At 30.8% G+C, this 19,597-nt stretch overlaps 1 protein-coding gene and 1 long non-coding RNA gene across 3 annotated transcripts; both read left to right on the top strand.

Annotated features, from left to right (window-relative positions):
• The first annotated feature begins 8,057 nt into the window (after window positions 1–8,057).
• LOC128034111 (uncharacterized) lies at window positions 8,058–8,900 on the top strand. The gene is made up of 2 exons (XR_008190213.1): window positions 8,058–8,171; window positions 8,267–8,900. It is a non-coding gene; the product is annotated as an uncharacterized LOC128034111 (long non-coding RNA).
• Window positions 8,901–14,725: 5,825 nt separating this feature from the next.
• Window positions 14,726–18,222, top strand: LOC105776876 (serine/threonine-protein kinase ppk15). Of its 2 annotated transcripts, none has more exons than XM_012599819.2 (7): window positions 14,726–15,241; window positions 15,657–16,482; window positions 16,610–16,889; window positions 16,984–17,091; window positions 17,184–17,462; window positions 17,552–17,695; window positions 17,772–18,222. In XM_012599819.2, exons 1-7 carry the CDS (start codon window positions 14,950–14,952, stop codon window positions 17,943–17,945), a joined length of 2,103 nt encoding a protein of 700 aa, XP_012455273.1. In that variant the 5' UTR covers window positions 14,726–14,949; the 3' UTR covers window positions 17,946–18,222. The 2 variants fall into 2 exon arrangements, with proteins under 2 accessions (XP_012455273.1, XP_012455274.1); XM_012599820.2 differs by having other exon boundaries at window positions 15,109–15,241; window positions 15,601–16,482.
• The last annotated feature ends 1,375 nt before the right edge of the window (window positions 18,223–19,597 follow it).

Raw genomic sequence — 19,597 nt, 5'->3', positions numbered from 1 at the left:
GTAGTTTTTAGCCCAACCAACAATCAAGAATCAACCCAAATTATATTCATTTTTAATCAGAAGTCCTTGAAGCTTTTGGATCCTTTTTTTATTTAGGAATAATTTAGTCTTTGCTTATTATAGTGGAAAAAAATTGGAAAAATTAAAAATTAAAAGGGTAAAAAACTAAAATAATTGAGAAAAGAAGAAAATATTCAATCCATTGTTTGGTAGAGTTGAAAAATGGAAGGCAAGAATATAGAACATTAGAAAAATACATAATTTTTAATTGACATACACATCTCTGTCATTTTTATTTCTCCTCGTCTTTCCAATTTGGAATGATTGATTTTTATAGATTAAGATGAAAAACGATAATCCCTTCTATTTTCTTTCCTCTCGCATTTCTTTCTAACCAAACATACTCAAAATTTATTTTCCTTCCGTTTTTCCACTCCTTACTCTCATCTCTCTACTTTTCTACCCTACCAAGCACATCCTGCTTTAAACTCATATCTTAATCACCCCTAAAAATTAATCAATAGGTCAATGCATCTTCCATATGGAGTAAGAGTGGGGTAACTCAATAGTAAGATTTTTATCAACAAAATGGAATTTCATTTAATGAATGATACATGATTCTCTATGAAAGCAAGAGAGGAATATTTTAGGGAACTTATCTAATAAATTATTAATAAAAATTTTAGACTTCACGATCAATATCGGAAGACAACGCATACTTTTTTAAATATGTTTTCATTCCTATCGGTGTTGAAGATATAGAACTTTTACTTGAATTTTCTTGATCTTCCTCTATTTGAGTAATTGAGTGTAAAGCCAAATTATCATTTGTATTTGTTATAGCTATATTTTTAAACATAATTTATCACCGGATAACACATATTCTATTGTACTTACAGGTTTAGAAGTACTTGCTATATTTTTAAAACATAAAATATGTAATTAGATTATTTTATTTCTTTTAAGCCGTTTGTTTCTTATTTTTTGTTTTGCTCAGTGGTAGTATTAGTTTTTGAGTTGGCTATCGTCCGCCTTTTTCCTCTCCCATCAACCCTTTCTTTCTTTATTCTTCTTATTCACTACACACGTCTTCTTTCTTTTCAGTTTGCAGATCTATTTTGTGGGTATCTTTATTGTCTTCATAAGTTGTGATGGACAGATGACAGTACCTGCTGTTTGCTAAAACTCCAGTAGCTTTTTCTTGAAAAATGGGTGGCTCTTCGTCAACTTCTTAATTTGTTTCTATTTTGAGAGTATTTCAAAATAATAAATGATTTCACATGTCGATTTGAACCCGTGTTGTCTTAAGTTTTATATTTTTTTGTTTGTTTTTCCATTGTTTAATAAGTTTTTAGTTTTAGAAGTTTTTGTCTGCTCTTGTAGCACATTTTTTTGTCTTGCTTATCCATGTAATCTTAACTTTTCAAGTGATTTTAAGGATGAATTTGTTGTCGTCCTCTCTAGTTTGGTGAATATTCGATTCTTTTGTCGATTTTTGCTCGCCGCTTTGGACCATCCGGGGTTGATTTTCTTATCGTATTAAGTGCTTGCAATCACTCTAGATATGTCGTGCTTGAGTTGTGACAAAGCCAATTGTTAAGTTGCATAATGTTCTATTGATGTTGAAGCTAAAGTCTTTGTTGTATTGATTGAGCTTGTCCTTCACCATCTACAACTAGTGTTTATTATTTTTTTTCTCTTCGAATTGTATAGTTCCATTCATTTAATAATTAATGAATTTACCTTTGAAAAAAATATATTTAATTAGAGAGCTTTATTTTCTATTTCTCTTTTACACATTCTTATTACTAGAAATTCTATTAAACATGTATGCATATAGAAATAATGTATTTAGAATACAAATTTGTGTTTAAAAGAACACAAATAAATAATGAAATGTATAAAATAATAAAATTAAAATGTATAAAATATCAAAAATAAAGTTTTAATTGAGTAATAAATTAAAGGTTTCATTATTGCAATTGGTTTGGGTTCAAATTCCACTATATGTATATTTTATTTGCTTTTTAAATAAAAAACTAAAATACCCTCAAATAATATAATTTATTTTAATTATGGAAGGACGTTGACAAAAAGATGACAAAAGACCCCCTTTTTTGTTGTGGCACAAAGATGCATTAAATACATTAGATTCTCTAACCCTAACATTGACAAACATACCCTTAAAGAGAATGATGTGACTTGAGTTGAGTTTGGACACAAAAATTCTCTTGCAATCTTTTTGCACCCGTCAGACTTTAGTTACGCGACACCAGGTGTCACGACATTCATGGCAGTGGACATGAGCTTGGCTTGGGGGTTCTTGGTGTCACGACATAGCCTTACTATAACACCCCTAACTCGTATCCGTCTCCAGAACAAGGTTACGAAGCATTACCAGAATAATCAGATCAATATCCAGACATTTCGTAACATTTTACAATTATATCAGAAATCAATAATACATAAATAATTGTGTCCCTTATACTAGCCCTCAAGGCCTAAAATATGTCTTAGAAACGAGTCGGGATTAAATCGGGTACTCAGAGAATTTTTCAAAACATAAAAAATTTTCCTAGGTGCAGGGGACACACGCCCGTATGGTTAGGCCGTGTGGTTCACACGGCCAAGTGACACTCCCGTGTCTTAGGCTATGTGGTATTTGAAGTAGGGCACACAACCGTGTCCCCAGCCTATGTAACTCTCTGTCTTGCAATTATTTAAGTGCAAACGGCCAAGTCACACGCCCGTGTGCCAGGCCGTGTGATCAATTTTGAGTATTCTGTTTTGAAATTTTAAAATATAGGGGACACACGGCTAGAACACACACCCATGTGCTAGGCCGTGTGTCACACTGCAGTGGTATGTAACACCCCTAACCCTAAAGCATCACCGAAGCAGGTTACGAGGCATTACCGGACCTATCAGACAACTTACGAATAATTCATAATTAAAATAACATTCATAGTATAATTGAATAACTAAATCCTTATGATGAACTCTCAAAGTCTAAAACATGTATTAAAGTAGAACGGAACTTGTTGGAAAAATATATTTTAATAAACTTGTCTTCAGTTTCATGACCCATTTGAAATGCGACTCGGGCACCCTCACTTCTAATAAATGCGAAGCTTTATTATTCTTTTTACTGTCCATTTGAACGTGGATTAATTATCCCACATGAAATATAGTAAAACATTACACAATTACATTTGTAATTTCTTAACTTTGATAATTTGTGAGTTGTTTTCGATAATAATAGCAACTGTACATTTATATTTGATGAATTTACAGTGTAACTTTATTGTAAACCATGTAATTTACATGGTTTGAATTTTATATTATCATTTAAAATTTCAAACCATCACCAAATATAAATATACACGTGGGTTTTGGGTTGTGAACAATTGTGTAATATGATTTGCAGTCCTCAAGCAATCCTTGAAACTCAGCTCTTCTAACTCCAGCCAACAAAGACAAATGCATGTTAAGCTAAAGGAAGGAACATAGGAGGCGACTCGGGTCGGTCATATTAAACCATCAGACGAGGGAGGAAAACGTTGAGAAAGATGGGAGAGGAAATATAAAATTTTTATCAATTTAATTTTTATTTTTTTAAGCAAATTGCTTGCTTTTAACCGTAAAGCTAACTAAAAAGATAATTTTATTAAAGATATTGGTGTGACAACATATATTTTATGTTAATGTGACATTATTTATCATATGTACTATATCAATAAATAATTTAAAAATATTAAAATATATAAAAACTTCATAAAATCCAAAAAAAAAAAGTATGAAGGTTATGACAATGCTTAAAAAGTATGAAGGTTATGACAATGCTTAATAAATTTTATATTTCCTCTCCCATCTTTCTCAACGTTTTCCTCCCTCATCTGATGGTTTAATATGACCGACCCGAATTTAAGGAAACTTCCGAGGAGATAGTTAACTGGGTCGAATTCTAAAAATTCAATAAATATAACCCTCAAAATTTACAAAAATTTATTAATTTAGTTCTAATCTTGAAAATTTCAGAAAAAGGAAATATATTTTTAAAATTATATAAAGGAAAATCCAATGGCATCTAACATTTTAAATTCTTTTCTTCTCTCTTCACATTTCAAATTCTATTACTGTCAAATTTTAGCTTCAATTCATTATTGCTACAAAATAGCTTTTCATTGCATTCCAATGGCTGATTTCCACAGCCTGGCATTTCTCCGTGAAATTGAGCTTATCCTAAAACTTGAGGACAAAATAGAAGGGAGAGGGAAACGGTTTTTCATTGCTTCACGAGAATCGAGGCTTTTGGATAGAATTACTTAGTTAATAGGTAAGGAAGATTAAATAAAATGTTACTAGTTGTAGCTCCAGTGTTTGATGAAACATGTAAAGAATATGTTTTATATTCTCTAAATTGAAATGTAATTTCAATATCTGTGTTATATTTCCTCGACTGGAAATTTGAAAATGTAATTACATCACTTGTTCCAAGTTTCATTTGTTGGATTATTATCGAAATTTCTATTTCTTCCATTCTAGTGTTTTTAGAAGATACAACGTTTCTACTTGGTTCTGTAGGAAAAATAGGAATATGAACTGTTTTCATTCCTATCGGTGTTGAAGATATAGAACTTTTACTTGGATTTTCTTCATCTTCCTGTATTTGAGTAATTGAGGGTAAAGCCAAATTATCATTTGTATTTGTTATAGCTATATTTTTAAAACATAATTTATCACCGGATAACACATATTCTATTGTACTTACGGGTTTAGAAGTACTTGTACTACTTATCCTATCTATCATCCAATCTCCTGGTATTGATAGATCTCTTAAAAGTAATAATTTTTATTGTATTTCAGTAATAAATTTATTAGGTTCAAAGAGTTCAATAATTTTATTATTAATTTCTTTGATTTCTATTGGTATATTTTATATATATTTAAATAATTGAAATGGCTCGGCTCATGGTGTTTTTTTTCTCTTATCTTTTTTGAGGCTTAAGAAGATTTGGTTGGCGTCAGCGTATCATGGACTTCACAAATATATTGCATGTAATGTTGTACAAATGAAATATTGTGTAATGTTTTACTGGTAGACTACCACGTCCATTTGAACGTGGATTAATTATCCCCCATGAAATATAATAGGGTAAACTATTAAAATAGTTACTTTTGTTTGCCTAAGGTTACACTTTAGTCACTTATGTTTAAAAGGTTACGTTTTAGTCACTTAAGTTATCATGTTGTAACATTTTAGTCACTAAGCCATTAATTTCCGTTAACAGTGTAACAGTAAGCTGATATGGCACATTAAATCATCATTTCAAATGAAAAGTTTAGGTTAAATTATAAAATTGGTCCCTATATTTTTTCATTTTAAGAAATTTAATTCTTTTCTTTTATGTTCTTTTAATTTTTTTCTTTTATTTTCCATTCTTTTCTACTTCTCTCTCTTTTCCTCCTTCTCCATTTCTTTTAATGTAGTTTTTTTATATTTCCCATTTGTTAAAATTAGTCCCTATACTTTTTTCTTGAACAATTTAATTTTTTATTTTTATTTCTTTATTTGTTAAAGCAAATTATCTTTGATTACATACTCTGTGTGTAAACCCAAATATCGTTTTTGATCATTGCAAGATGAATAAAATCGATCTTATTGCATTAATCAATACCAATTCTTCTTCAATGTATAATAGAACACCAAGCTAAATTCTACCAAAGACATTAATTTGTTTACCAAATTGGTGCCAAAAACTGGAAATCAAGTTAACTCTAATGGGATCAGAAGGGTTAACCAATATTATGAAAATCTTGATTGAAATATCAGGTCCAAGCAATTCTATAAAATCACCATAATAATCCATTTTTGGATCCTTTGTATAGCATCAACAATAAGTGTAAAATATCAAAAATCCCAATTCACAATTGTTTACAATAAGCAAAAAAAAATTAAAAAAATCTTTATTCTAGATTTTCATTGAAGAGCAATACAAAATTGTTACCCTAAGTTGAAAATATATTAAAACTAATCAAAAGGAAGATTAAGCAGAATGTACAAAAACACCCAACATCAAAATAAAAGTATAGAGACTAGTTTTAACAAGCGGAAAATATAGAAAAACTATGTTAAAAGAAAGAGAGAAGGGAGGAAAGCAGAGGGAGAAAGCAGAAGAGAATGGAAAATAAAGAAAAAAAAGGAAAGTTAAAAATTTTGTATTGATCTTCAACGAAAACCGAATAAAGATTTTTAATCTTTTTTTGCTTATTATAGACAATTGTGAATAAAAATAAAATGTTCAAAAAATAAAACTTTAGGGACTAATTTTAATAAATGGAAAACAAAAAAACCATGTTAAAAAATAGAAAAGGGAGGAAAATATAAGGAGAAACAAAAGAGAATGGAAAATAAGGAAAAAAGGTTAAAAACAAAAAAAATTTGTTCAAAACGAAAAATATAGGAATCAATTGTATAATTTAACCTAAAATTTTCATTTAAAATGATAATTTAATATGTCACATCAGCTTATCGTTATATTGTCAACGACAATTAACGGCTCAGTGATTAAAATATCACAATACGATAATGTAAGTGACTAAAATATAACCCGAGGTAAACAAAAGTGACTATTTTAATAGTCTATCCAATATACTAATAGTCCATATAGTAAAACATTACACAATTACATTTGTAATTTCTTAACTTTGATAATTTGCTTTATTTGGAATTTACAATATTTCATGTAGGATAATTAATCCACGTTCAAATGGACGTGGTAGTCTACCAGTAGTCCCAATGTCCTAATCATTAAATATAAAATACGACCTTTCCATTTGAACGTGGGCTTTCCGTCAGCCAAACCCCCACTTATAGTCAAAGAGACTACCACGTTGATTTGAGACTACTGGTAGTCCCTCCGTGTCGATTTGAGACTACCACGTTGCCGTTTTCTTTGCTAAACGTTCCCACTTTTTTATGGTACCATTTGTCTTAGATTTTGTTGTGTTTTTTACGTAAAGAGTAAAACACAAATAGTCCTTATAGTAAAGCATTACACTTTCATTTGAATTACTTAGGTAAGGAAGATTCAATAAAATGTTAAAAGGCCAACTATAAATAGTAATATCAATACTACATCAAAACAGGTCTTTAGTGACGTTTTTAATTTGTTTTATTTGGAATATCAATACTTGCAAGTGGTTACAATTACATTTGTAATTTCTTAACTTTGATAATTTGTTTTATTTGGAATTTACAATATTTTAAAATAAAATATGGGTTAATTCATCTTTCATCCTCACTGCGAGTTGGATTAATTTGGATCAAGTAAATCGGATCGGATCCTTTTTATAGATGGAGAAATTTTGGATCAATCGAATTCATTATTGTTTACGATCTTAATCAAATTTAATTCAATTTAGACAGAGATAAATCAAGAAAATTAAATCATTTTAGAATTATTTTTATAAATAAACCATATTCTTTAAAGATTATTTTAAACTAATCATTCTTAATTTTAAACAGATACAATATCATTTTGTATAAATGTTTCTTATTTTTATGTTTAATTCACGTATAGTAAATTTATATGGATCTGTTTAAAATTAAGAATGATTAGTTTGAGTCTAATGTAATTCAACTTGAATTATAATTAATATGAATAAAAATATTTATATTAGAATAAAAGTTTAAAGATTGATTTGGATAAAAAAATGTTTGGGAAGAGAATCAAATTATGATTAGTTGTTGTGGTAATAATATATAACAGCAAATATCCGTCCTCAAACTTAGCTATCTCAAACCTAGAAATCTAAAAATGGTAAAGGAGAGGGCTTTGCAGCTGCTGTCCAACAAGTTGAAGAGTTTGCTACAAAGAAGAGAATAAAAGATGTTGACAAAAAGATGATAAAAGACCCCCCTTTTGTTGTGGCACAAAGATGCATTCAATACATTAGATTCTCTAACCCTAACATTGACAAACCTACCCTTTAACAAATGCGAACGACCCTCACTTCTAATAAATGCACTCGAATTTAAGGAAACTTCCGAGAAGATAGTTAACCTCCGTTAACGGGGTCTCAGAACAAGTCCTCTCTCTCTATAAGAAGGAACCCATACTTGCATCAAAGGGAAGAAAGATGTCTCCGGGACACATTCCATCGTTAAGGTCTCTTAGCTCTTCACTTCCCCTTTTTCATTCTCCACTTTTTAACGTTATAAACAAACTATCTTAACGGTTGTTTGTTCGTTGGCTTATCGCAGGATTAACAGCAACAACAACAGCATCACTAGTTTCAGCTTTCTGATGGGTGTATTCCTAGTTCTTTTGAACCTCAATTTCCAACCCCTGCGTAATATTGAATCTCCGTTTGAGACCCAAGGTGTCGATATTTATCATGTCGATATTTATCATCGCCACACTTGTTTTCGCTGCAACTTGGCAAATCGAACATCATCTTCAAACCAGCAACAATAACTCATCGATTCACCGCCTCATAGTTACCAAAATCAGTCTCTTTAGTGGAAGCCTCGCCGCCGTTGTACTAGTATTGCTTATCTTCCCAGCAATTGGGTGGTTCCTTCTTCTTGTTTGGACCCTCATCCTTATGAAGCAACTATACGAGGCATGCCAAATGCTCCGCCGGCTATATCATTCAATTTCCTTGGTTTCCTACGTGTTCAATGAAGTATGTGGCCGACGTGCTCATCTAAGCCGAGGAAGAAATGGACTGATAGCTTAAGTAATTATGCCTTATTTGTTTGGACTAGTCAATATTATCGGCTACCTATGTGTACTATGGAGTATTTGGTCATTACAGTTTGAGTTATGGGTTCGTTCACGGTTACGCTTTAAGTAATTAGAAATATATGATAACATTTGAGTGTTTAGAAATAATTTATTATTATTAGTTAAAAATTATCTGTTAATAATTTATTTCTCTGAAAAAAGATTATATGAAACGGTGGCGTCACGTCATCTATATCTCTTTTCTAATAGCTTTATGCTACATCAACATTTTATCTTAAAAAATTTAAATCCAAATTAAAATCACGAAATTGAGATTAAATTATTGATGTGACATAAAATTATTAAAAAATAATAATATATCTGTTTCATACAATCATTTCTCTTTCTTTACCTAATGACAATAACATTATGTCTGAATGATAATAGATAAATTTTAATATTATAAATAAGGCCTTCTATCTCATTTCCTTAATTAACGATATGTTTACATTACACCCCAATTCAATGAGTTTTGGTAATAACATTACACAGTTGGCTGGTAATAAATTACACCTTTTGGTGGGTGGCTGGTAATACATTACACCCCAGTTTAGTGAGTTCCTTAATTAACGGTATGTTTACATTACACCCCAATTCAGTGAGCCTTGGTGGTTATTCAGTGAGCCTTGGTAATATATTGATTACAGGATTATTCAATGTGAAAATGCATCAAACCATTCCGTGCTCCCCCACTGAATGGTAATTCAAGGAACGAGTGGAATAAACATCTTTAACTGCTTAATCTCAATTTTATCATTTGGTTAATTCTCTTAAGCTTATTAATGATCTCTAAGTATCTTTCAACAATTTTTTAACTGCTACGTTAGTTTACTATTTGTGATTTTAACAAGAGTGATAATAATCAAACTATATATATAACATGATTAAATTATAAACATTTTATTTTAGATGCTTAAAATTTAATAATTAAATCTATTTTGATATTTATAATTATTTTAATTTAATAATTAAATTCATTTAAATCCTTAAATTTGAAGTCCCATAAATTTTGGGACATCAACCTTTTACCTTTGTCAAGTTTTAATGTGACATTATTTTCCAGGGGCATAATCAAAATAGAAGACTAGCTATTGTGAGACCTTATAGCCTAGCCCATAACTAAAGCTTGTTGGGCCAGTTGACTTTTTTGGTCAAACAATAATTTGGGTAGTTTTTAGCCCAGCCAACAATCAAGAATCAACCCAAATTATATTCATTTTTAATCAGAAGTCCTTGAAGCTTTGATCTTTTTTTTTATTTAGGAATAATTTAGTCTTTGCTTATTATAGTGGAAAAAATTGGAAAAATAAAAAATTAAAAGAGTAAAAAACTAAAATAATTGAGAAAAAAAAGAAAACATTCAATCCATTGTTTGGCAGAGTTGAAAAACGGAAGGAAAGAAAATAGAACATTAGAAAAATGCATAATTTTGAATTGACATACACTTCTCTGACATTTTTATTTCTCCTCATCTTTCTAATTTGAAATGATTGATTTTTATAGATTATGATGGAAAACGATCATCCCTTCTATTTTCTTCCCTCTCGCGTTTCTTTCTAACCAAACATACTCAAAATTTATTTTCCTTCCGTTTTTTCACTCCTTACTCTCATCTCTCTACTTTTCTACCCAACCAAGCACATCCTGCTTTAAACTCATATCTTAATCACCCCTAAAAATTAATCAATAGGTCAATGCATCCTCCATAGAGTAAGAGTGGGGTAACTCAATAGTAAGATTTTTATCAACAAAAATGGAATTTCATTTAATGAATGATACATGATTCTCTATGAAAGCAATAGAGGAATATTCTAGGGAAATTATCTAATAAATTATTAATAAAAATTTTAGACTTCACAATTAATATCGGAAGACAACACATACTTTTTTAAATATGTGATAAAAAAACCAGACACGTAACAATCTTTAAATCCTATTTATAGATAATATATCAAATACTAATAGAGTAATTCAATTTTCACAATAATATTATATTAAAAAATAAAATAATGAAGTTGGAAAAAAAGAGAAAAGCCTTCACATGAAAGATAAGATCAAGTGGGGTAATTAAAGCATCCATGCCTTGCCTTGCTTCATCAACTTGTCTCCTACCTTACCCTAATGTGTTGGATACATTAATATTGTTTAGTAGTTTATGATGACACTAATGTGTTTGTCTTGTAATATAAAAAACATGTTTCATTATTTATATTTATTATTAAATAATGATAGTTTAATATTATATTATTAGGTATGTGAAATATTTTATTGGAGAATAGTATTTATCATTACCTAATACATCTCCAAAAAGTTTGTTGGGTCTTAATTTGTTGTTTTAATTTTGAAAAGATTGGGATTTTGACATTTTCACTTTCCTCTTTATTTACCTTTCTCTATTTAAAAAATAAAAATAAAAACATATGATTTTATATGATAATGACATGATCTGGGGAAGGCAGAAAAGTTTTGTAGGGTTGAAATTAAATTTTAATTTTTACGATAGTAAAATATAAATTTACCATTTGAATAGTCTATATCTTTATAATTTTTTAAGGAATAAATCGAATATTTTTTTATCATTTTTAGAGGGCTAAAGTACAATTTTATATTTACTAATTTGAAATTTTAAAAAGCCTAAATAGAAAATTTTCATTTTAGGGGGCCCGAGACACCTACCAACCCCTGACTACGCCCCCATAAATAATGTTTGTTTTCTTTAAAATGTTAAGGGGTTTTTTTTTCTTAAGGTTAAAAGCTTAGAAAATTGAAGAAATAAAATTTAATGACTGAATTGAGACTTGTTAATTTTAATTAATTCGACCTGATTAATATAAATTTAAATAACTAAAACTTGATTTGATTAAGTCTGAAAAAACTTTAAAAAATTGAACCTCGAACTTAAATAACTTGAATTGAGGATTGGAGCTTAAGAAAACCCCTTCAAAAGCTTGAAAAATTGTTATTAAATTCTTCAAAATATTTGAAAACTTTAATTAAATCTCTAAAATTTTAAAATATTCTCCATAAACTCTTTTTTTCTTGAAAAATTCCAATTAAATTCCTTAAAAATTAAAAAATTAATTAAAATTCGAAACCTAATACTACATTTCATCATTATCCGAACTAAACAACCCAAACTCGAAATAAAAACAAAAAAACCCAAAATCCGTGGATGCTAGATTCAATCTCACATTACCATTATGAACTACATCTTACCCATTAAAGACTTGGAAAAGAAATTTGACCAACCTCTTCGCTAGTTAATATTGGTTTAGATTGACACAAATGAGTTGGATTTATGGCCAAACACATTGTCCTATATTGGACCAACTCACCTACTACATAATTGAACACCCCCTTTTTTAGGTTGGAATTTTGGACACCTAGTCTAATTTAGTGTAATATGACATTTATTCAAATCATATGTTAGTTTTAAGCATTTTATTAGTTGGTTACCATTCACCAAAAATTCAAAATTAGGGTTTTTCAATAGTACGGGATAAGGGTAACACAATTTAAACTCATACCAAATAGATATCTGACAAGAATTTTAATCAACGGTCCATTCAAATCAAAACTTTCGTTTATAATACAACGACTAATTTTGGGTGATATTTGAAATCTAAAATAAAATAAAAATACTTTTAAAAAGGAAAAAAAAGTGAAAGGTGGGAATAATTACAAAAGGGGAAATAAGTGGGGGAAAATAAATTAAAATTCAAAACATACTTTTATTTTTATGGGTCACATGGAAAAGAAAATTAAAAAGTGAAAAAAAAAGGCAGTGTTTGTCACACTATTCATGGTGAAAGAAGATAAATTTCATCATAGCATGAGCTAGAATTTTTCCTTTTTAATATTATTATTCATGTGCCCAAGACCCCATGAAAAGTAGGTTGCACCAATAAAATAAATAACCAATGGGTCCCCACACCAAAATTTTAAGATTTGGAGTTCGAGTTTAAATTCGATTTGAAAATTTGAGTTTAATTAAGTTCCAGTTTTTTTACTCGAGCTTAATTTAATATGAAATCAAATAATTTGGGTTGATTTGATTAAGTTTATTTATATATTTTTCTATGTATGAATTTGAATTCTTTATGCTATTAAGGGAGAGTAATTTTCAATTAAAATCGAGAAAGTCAACTAAATTGACTGAATCGATTTTTTCGATTTTGGTTTTGACGGGTTATGCGATTTTTCTGGTTATGGGTTCAACTTTGTTGGTTATTTTAATCAATTATCGATTTTTAAATTTTCTGACGGACTTGACCTAAAAAATCAACTTAATTTAATATATTTTTAATGATTTAAAATATATTTATATTTTATTCAAGTCCAATAATTAAAGTCGGTTAACCTATCAAACCAATTGATTCGATTATGTTAATTCTTGAACTTTAATTCGTCCAGTTAAGTACTCAAATCGGTTTAATAAAAAAATCGAAAAACCGAATGTTCTACCCTTTACGTATAGCTCAAATTTCAATGTGCTTCTTAAATAGAATTTGATTTTTTTAAACAATCTTATTATAGATTCTGATCATATCAGATCTTTTTGAAGCAATGCCTAAAACTATTCATAACCCCTTAAACAGAAGGATAATGTGCTTCAACACACTCGAACACACATCCTCCTATATCGATAACAATACCCATACCAGTCGAGTCAAGACTCAATCGACAATTTGATTGATTTATTAGATTAAACTACAAATAGGGTAAAAAAATCCATATTTAATTTTTTTTGTTAACATTAATCTCTACCATTATAACAAAATGTATTAATTATGAATCCAACTTCCTTATTATAAAATCTCAAGATTTGACAATGATGAATGCATTAATTTCTGTCTTTAAAATATAAGATAAATTTGACTCTTTGAATTTTTTCTATAAAAATGGGAAATATCTCTTTTCCTTTGTTTGGAAGCTTTCATTTTAGGTTCAATTCAAACATTGATTATGACACTTTATTTTTAAAGGTTTAATGACATCAAGTTACTCTTTTTTTGTCTTTGGTAATAAAAATTTATTCCCTAATTTAAAATTAATAAATAAAGTTTAAAAAAAATCTTGAAGGTAAAAAGTCAAAAAGCAAAGTGAAATAAAAGGAAGTGGGCAATGAATATGTTATGGTCCCTAAATGGCCACTTGACTTTCAATAAATATATATATATCCTTAAATTAATTAAATATTAAATATTAATATTGTGTCAATTAGATTATTTTATAGTAAATGTTAATTTTAGTATGACGTATAATATATTTAAAATACGTGGATTAAAATATAAAAATATGGACCACATATGTGTAATTTGATCCTTGTATTTGTATTATATCTCAAAATATATTTAAGCAGTGATTTCAAAATTGAACTGGGCTAGTTCGGTCGGAAGTATAGATACAGTATAGATCAAATTGCTTGGGACCCAATAACCATCAATAGTTAATTTGGTTTTATGAATTTTTAATTGTTTGTTTAATTATTATTGAATTGGAAATTAAATCGATCCAACTGGTTGAACCAAGCATCAATGGTTTGACTCAAGGTTGTTTGAATAAGACTCGGTCTTTGATTCAACTATTGATTCGGTTCCAAAAACTTTGTGTTGACTAGTTCGACCACCTATTTAATTTTTTTTTTGATACAATGTTTAGAACTAGCCGTAACTCATCTTCAGTGTATTTGAACTCACATCTTCTTCTATTTACAACAATGTCAATATCAACCGAGCTAAGAGTTGGGTTTTAATTAAAATAAATTAATTTAAAAGCTGGAAGAAATATGTAATTAAGAAAAGAACAATCTTGACATCCACGTGTATGAGTCTGATTCATCCACGTGTCTAAATGATGAAAAAAGGGCCCACAGGAGAACAAAAAATTTGAAAACCCAACTTAAACCCTTGTGTCAGCCCCCTCCAGTTTTCAAAGTTGGTAATAAGGCACATCTCTCTCTCTCTCTCTCTCTCCTTTGCCTTTCAAGTTTCACACCCAAAAAGAAAAACAGAACATGCAGAACCTGAAACATGGTATTTGGTCCATGTCGTTTTCCACTTTTGACCCTCCAAATTCACTTAATTTCCACACTTACACCTCCTAAAACCACACTTGGGAGAGGGGGAGGGTAATTGCTGTTTTTATTTTTTTTTCAATGGAGGTGAGCTTCGATGTTGAAGCTGTAATGGAGTTTTTAAGGAAAAACGGCTTAAAAGAAGCCGAGAAAGCTCTTCAACAAGATATGATAGAGAAAAACGAAGATGGGGAAAAAATGGGTGCTTTTGATTTCGAGAAGTTCTTGTTCCCGATGCCACCGCCGGTGAGGATTCCGGCGACAACCCGACGGTCGGAGGAGGATGAGAAAGAGAAGTCCGGTGATGGGTGGGGTTCCGATGGCGATGAATTCGTTAGCTTGAGGTCTTCTTCTAGTGATGTTTGCTCTTCAGGTAAGGCAAAAAAACATGAACCTTTTGATTTTTTTTAAATTTTTTGTTTGATTTTTTAAATGATTTGATTAATCTTGGTTTTCTAAAAATTTAATCTTAATTAACATATATTGATCTTAAAATCGAAATCGATACATATTCAGACATGGAAAGGACTAGATTGCTCTTTGATCTAATGTATAGGGACTTATTAGCTCATTTTTTGAGTAGAGGGGTAAAATGTTATCTGACTCCTATTATAGGGGTCTCTATGATACTTTTACCAAAACATTAGATGTTGTAGACTTGTTTCAAGGGATTTTGTAACACTGAAATTATTTTTGGTTGTTGTTGTTTTGGTTATATTTTTCAATGTCTAGGTGGCTGCTGGGGATGAATGTTAGTCCAATTGTGTAAAAATTTTCATTTTTTGCAGAATTTGTGAATCCATATGGACTTAATTCTGCATCTCAGGCCAATTCCGATACATCGTCGGATCGATTATCTCAATTCGGGACGGCTCGGGATTATCCCGATTTCGAAATGCAGAACGACTTGTTTTGGCATGAGGAGAAAGATGAAGATGACTTCATGACTCCCTGCTTCGCGGGGTCGGACTTCTACGGCTGTCCGAGTCAAGATAAGTTTGTCACGACTTTGGAGATGGAGAAGCAACGTGATAATACACGGAGTTCGTATGACAAATCCGAAGGATTTGGAACTGAAGATGGCCTTGATTACTTGGACAAGCCGTGCCTTTTTAATATGACCGGTATAGACGGAGAAAGTGATATTCGAGTTATGGATTATTATTGTTTCGATAAATGTAACGGGCTTGAAGGTGACAATGACATTGTACCGGAGTTGAAGGACTGTGCTTACGATGAAAATCTTTTGAACTTTGGCTGTATAGGCTCGAAAGGAACCAATTTTGATGATTTTGAGGTAAAGGTTGCTGGTGATGTTATCACGGATTATAATGGAACTTCCGAATGTATATCGAAAACAAACCATTACACGGCCAAAAGGGGTTCGAATGATTGGATTGAGGGGTTTATAGGTGATTCCGATTTAGTGAACAAGATTTCCGAGAAAAGTTTATCGCCGGATACAATTGATACTAACGAAGTTGAAGATGGAGAACTCAATGAACCTCAGGTTGCTACAAATGAAGAGGGTGATGCTACAGACGAACTTCTAATGTACTCGAACGAGGATGAATATGAAGAATTCAACTTACGAATTGTTCATAGGAAAAACAGGTCAGTGCTGTACTTTTTCTTGCATCTTCCGTGTTAAGCAATCTAGTACGAGTTTGAATTAGATATCGCATTGCAGGTTAATACGACCTGCTTAATCCGTAAAACTCGTGAATTATGCCGTGTGCAGGACCGGATTCGAAGAAAACAAGGACCTGCCTATTGTGCTAAATAGTGTCATTGCTGGAAGATATTACGTAACGGAATACCTAGGTTCAGCTGCTTTTAGTAAGGTCGTTCAAGCGCATGATCTTCTTACGGGAATCGACGTTTGTTTGAAGATCATTAAAAATGACAAAGATTTTTTCGACCAAAGTTTGGATGAAATCAAACTTTTAAAGCTTGTTAATAAGCACGACCCCGGAGATGAGTACCACATTTTGCGCCTCTATGACTACTTCTATCATCAGGTACCCCATGTTGTTCCGAGTTTCTCGAGAAACCATTTCGTTAGTGTTTGTTAATACTAATGATCTCTTTATGACTTATGCAAAATCGATCTAGGAGCATCTTTTCATTGTATGTGAACTCCTCCGAGCAAACTTGTACGAATTCCAGAAATTCAATCAAGAATCCGGTGGAGAAGCTTATTTTACGATCAGCAGGTTACAGGTTTGTTCGAACCGGCTAGCCCAGAGTTACTTATAAGCGATAAGGCTTTTGGTATATCTCGAGTAATTTGCTGTTTTTATTCTCTTGGACAGGTCATAACTCGTCAGTGTTTGGAGGCACTTGATTACTTACACGAGTTGGGAATTATTCACTGTGATCTAAAACCTGAGAATATTCTTATCAAAAGTTATAGAAGATGTGAGATAAAGATTATTGATCTTGGAAGTAGTTGTTTCCGGACCGACAATCTATGTCTATATGTTCAATCTCGCTCGTATAGAGCCCCGGAAGTCATCCTTGGCCTCCCGTATGACCAGAAGATTGACCTCTGGTCTCTCGGATGTATCCTTGCCGAGCTATGTTCTGGGGAAGTATGTCTAAGATTTATCATAGATTCGATTCGATGATGGATTTCAACTCTAACCCATTACTCATTTTAAGTACATGTATCCTTTTATAGGTCTTGTTTCCAAATGATGCGGTTGTGATGATCCTTGCACGGATGGTTGGAATGCTCGGTCCTATCGATATGGAGATGTTGGAGAATGGGCAAGAGACATACAAGTATTTTACGAAAGACTACGACTTGTACCATATAAACGAGGTCCGTTCATCGTTTTCCTTCCAATGATAGAACTTGTCTTATTGGACTTAGACCCTTTTTTTTTTCGCCTATTCAGGAAACGGACCAACTGGAGTACATAATTTCCGAGGAGTCTTCGTTGGAGCATCATCTTCAAGTATCCGACGTATTGTTCGTCGATTTCGTTAGACATTTGCTTGAGATGAATCCTCGAAGGCGGCCAAATGCGAGGGAGGCATTAAAACATCCCTGGCTTTCTCACTCGTACTAAACCGGAACTCGCCGAATGGCTGGAGGAACGACAATTTCGGTGTGTATATTACACATTCATCGATCGATATCTTATGAGCCGAGTATATTTTCAGATTTCAATTTTGGTTTTATGTATAGTGAAAACAAAAAAAAAAAAACGAATCACACTTCATATTTATTCACATTTTTTTTTGTACAAAACAGTTCACCAAGTCCTTTTTTTTCCCCAATCCTCTACTTTGTTTTGAGTGACAACAAAAAAGATGCAATAAAATCATTTTGTTCATTGATTGAAACTGTTAAATACCAATGACCGTACGTACGTACGTATATACATATGTACGTACATATAATATCTGTGTCCGAAATATATTTGGACGTTAAAGAGTCAACGATGGACCACATCTAGACTTGTTAATTTTGACACGAATCTGAAAATTTGACTAGATCAATTTGAACCCAAAAATTAAAATCGACTCGATATGATCGTAAAAAGTCTAGAACTCAAGCATTAATTGACTTGAATGGTAAAAGTATCATAAAGGTTCTTGTACTTTGTATAAAAGTCGGATTGTATTTTCCTCCCTCTAGTAAAAAAATAGGTAAATTAGTCGTTGTGCATTATACTAAAAAGCAGATTAGTCGTTCTATTGAAATTTTCATCCAGTTCTATTGTTAAAAACTGAATTAGCTAACCGAAAAATCAGACAATGACATGTGGTGTGTTATATGTACCTCATGTTGACATACAAGAATCAACTTTTAACAGAAAAGACTAGTTTGTTATTTGATCTAATGTACAAGGATTAATCTACTCATGCTTTGAGTAGAATAGAAAAATGTAATCTGACTTTTAGTATAAGAGTCTCTAGTACTTTTACTGCTTTGAATCCAACTTATCCAAACTTAAAGAATTAAGGCGAAATGAACTGGAATTGAAGTGATCAAAATTTGAAGCAATAATAATCATTAATTACTTGACTTGAAAGACTAAAGCTTCAAATTCGAGTAACTTGAACTCAAAATTAACTCAAATTAGAAATATTTAAGTATAAATTGATCCGAACTAAATTAATCTCAACTCGATCCACGGAAGTCTCTTTCAATCATCAATTACTTTGTAGACAATAAGGTTCAAAGAGTCATAGTTTTGTCAGCCCAAAACCATGTATGTCCTAAATTGAATCTTGTTAGGAAAATAAATAAGCAAAGAAAAAAGCAAGGAAAGTTCATTTCTCTAATTTATTATATATTTTAAAAAAACTTGGTATTATTAAAAGGTTAAATAATTAAAAGCTCTCAAAAAATCAATAATCAATCGATTGAGTCCTAATTAAAAACCACACCCAGTTGAGGTTTTAATTACAAAGTAATAATCAAATAAGCATTCGAGATTATCTTTTCAATTAAAACCGCTATGTATGATAAGTGGTGACATGACATATGACGTTACATGAACATAATAATCGATATAAACATTTAATGGTATGACATATTATAATTTTTTTTTACAATTTTTTAACTACGTATTTAGAATAAATTTAGACAAATAGATGTGAAATCCGATAAATTTTGATACTAAAAAACACTTAATTCAATTGTGCTTAGTTTAAGCAAAGTGCCATACAAGTTTACAAGAACTAGATATGCTTTAAAGCAATTCTTGTGTAG

The sequence above is a fragment of the Gossypium raimondii genome, chromosome 10, assembly GCF_025698545.1.
Source record: "Gossypium raimondii isolate GPD5lz chromosome 10, ASM2569854v1, whole genome shotgun sequence".
Classification (NCBI taxonomy): Eukaryota; Viridiplantae; Streptophyta; class Magnoliopsida; order Malvales; family Malvaceae; genus Gossypium; species Gossypium raimondii.
The sequence above is the reverse complement of the archived record's forward strand: the minus strand, read 5'-3'. Positions and strand labels throughout refer to the sequence as shown.

Coding starts and splice junctions, on each gene's coding strand:
- LOC105776876 (XM_012599819.2), top strand. CDS start 14,950: ATGGAGGTGAGCTTCGATGTTGAAGCTGTAATGGAGTTTTTAAGGAAA. Junction 16,483..16,609: donor ATTGTTCATAGGAAAAACAG/GTCAGTGCTGTA, acceptor TGCCGTGTGCAG/GACCGGATTCGAAGAAAACA. Junction 16,890..16,983: donor ATGACTACTTCTATCATCAG/GTACCCCATGTT, acceptor AAATCGATCTAG/GAGCATCTTTTCATTGTATG.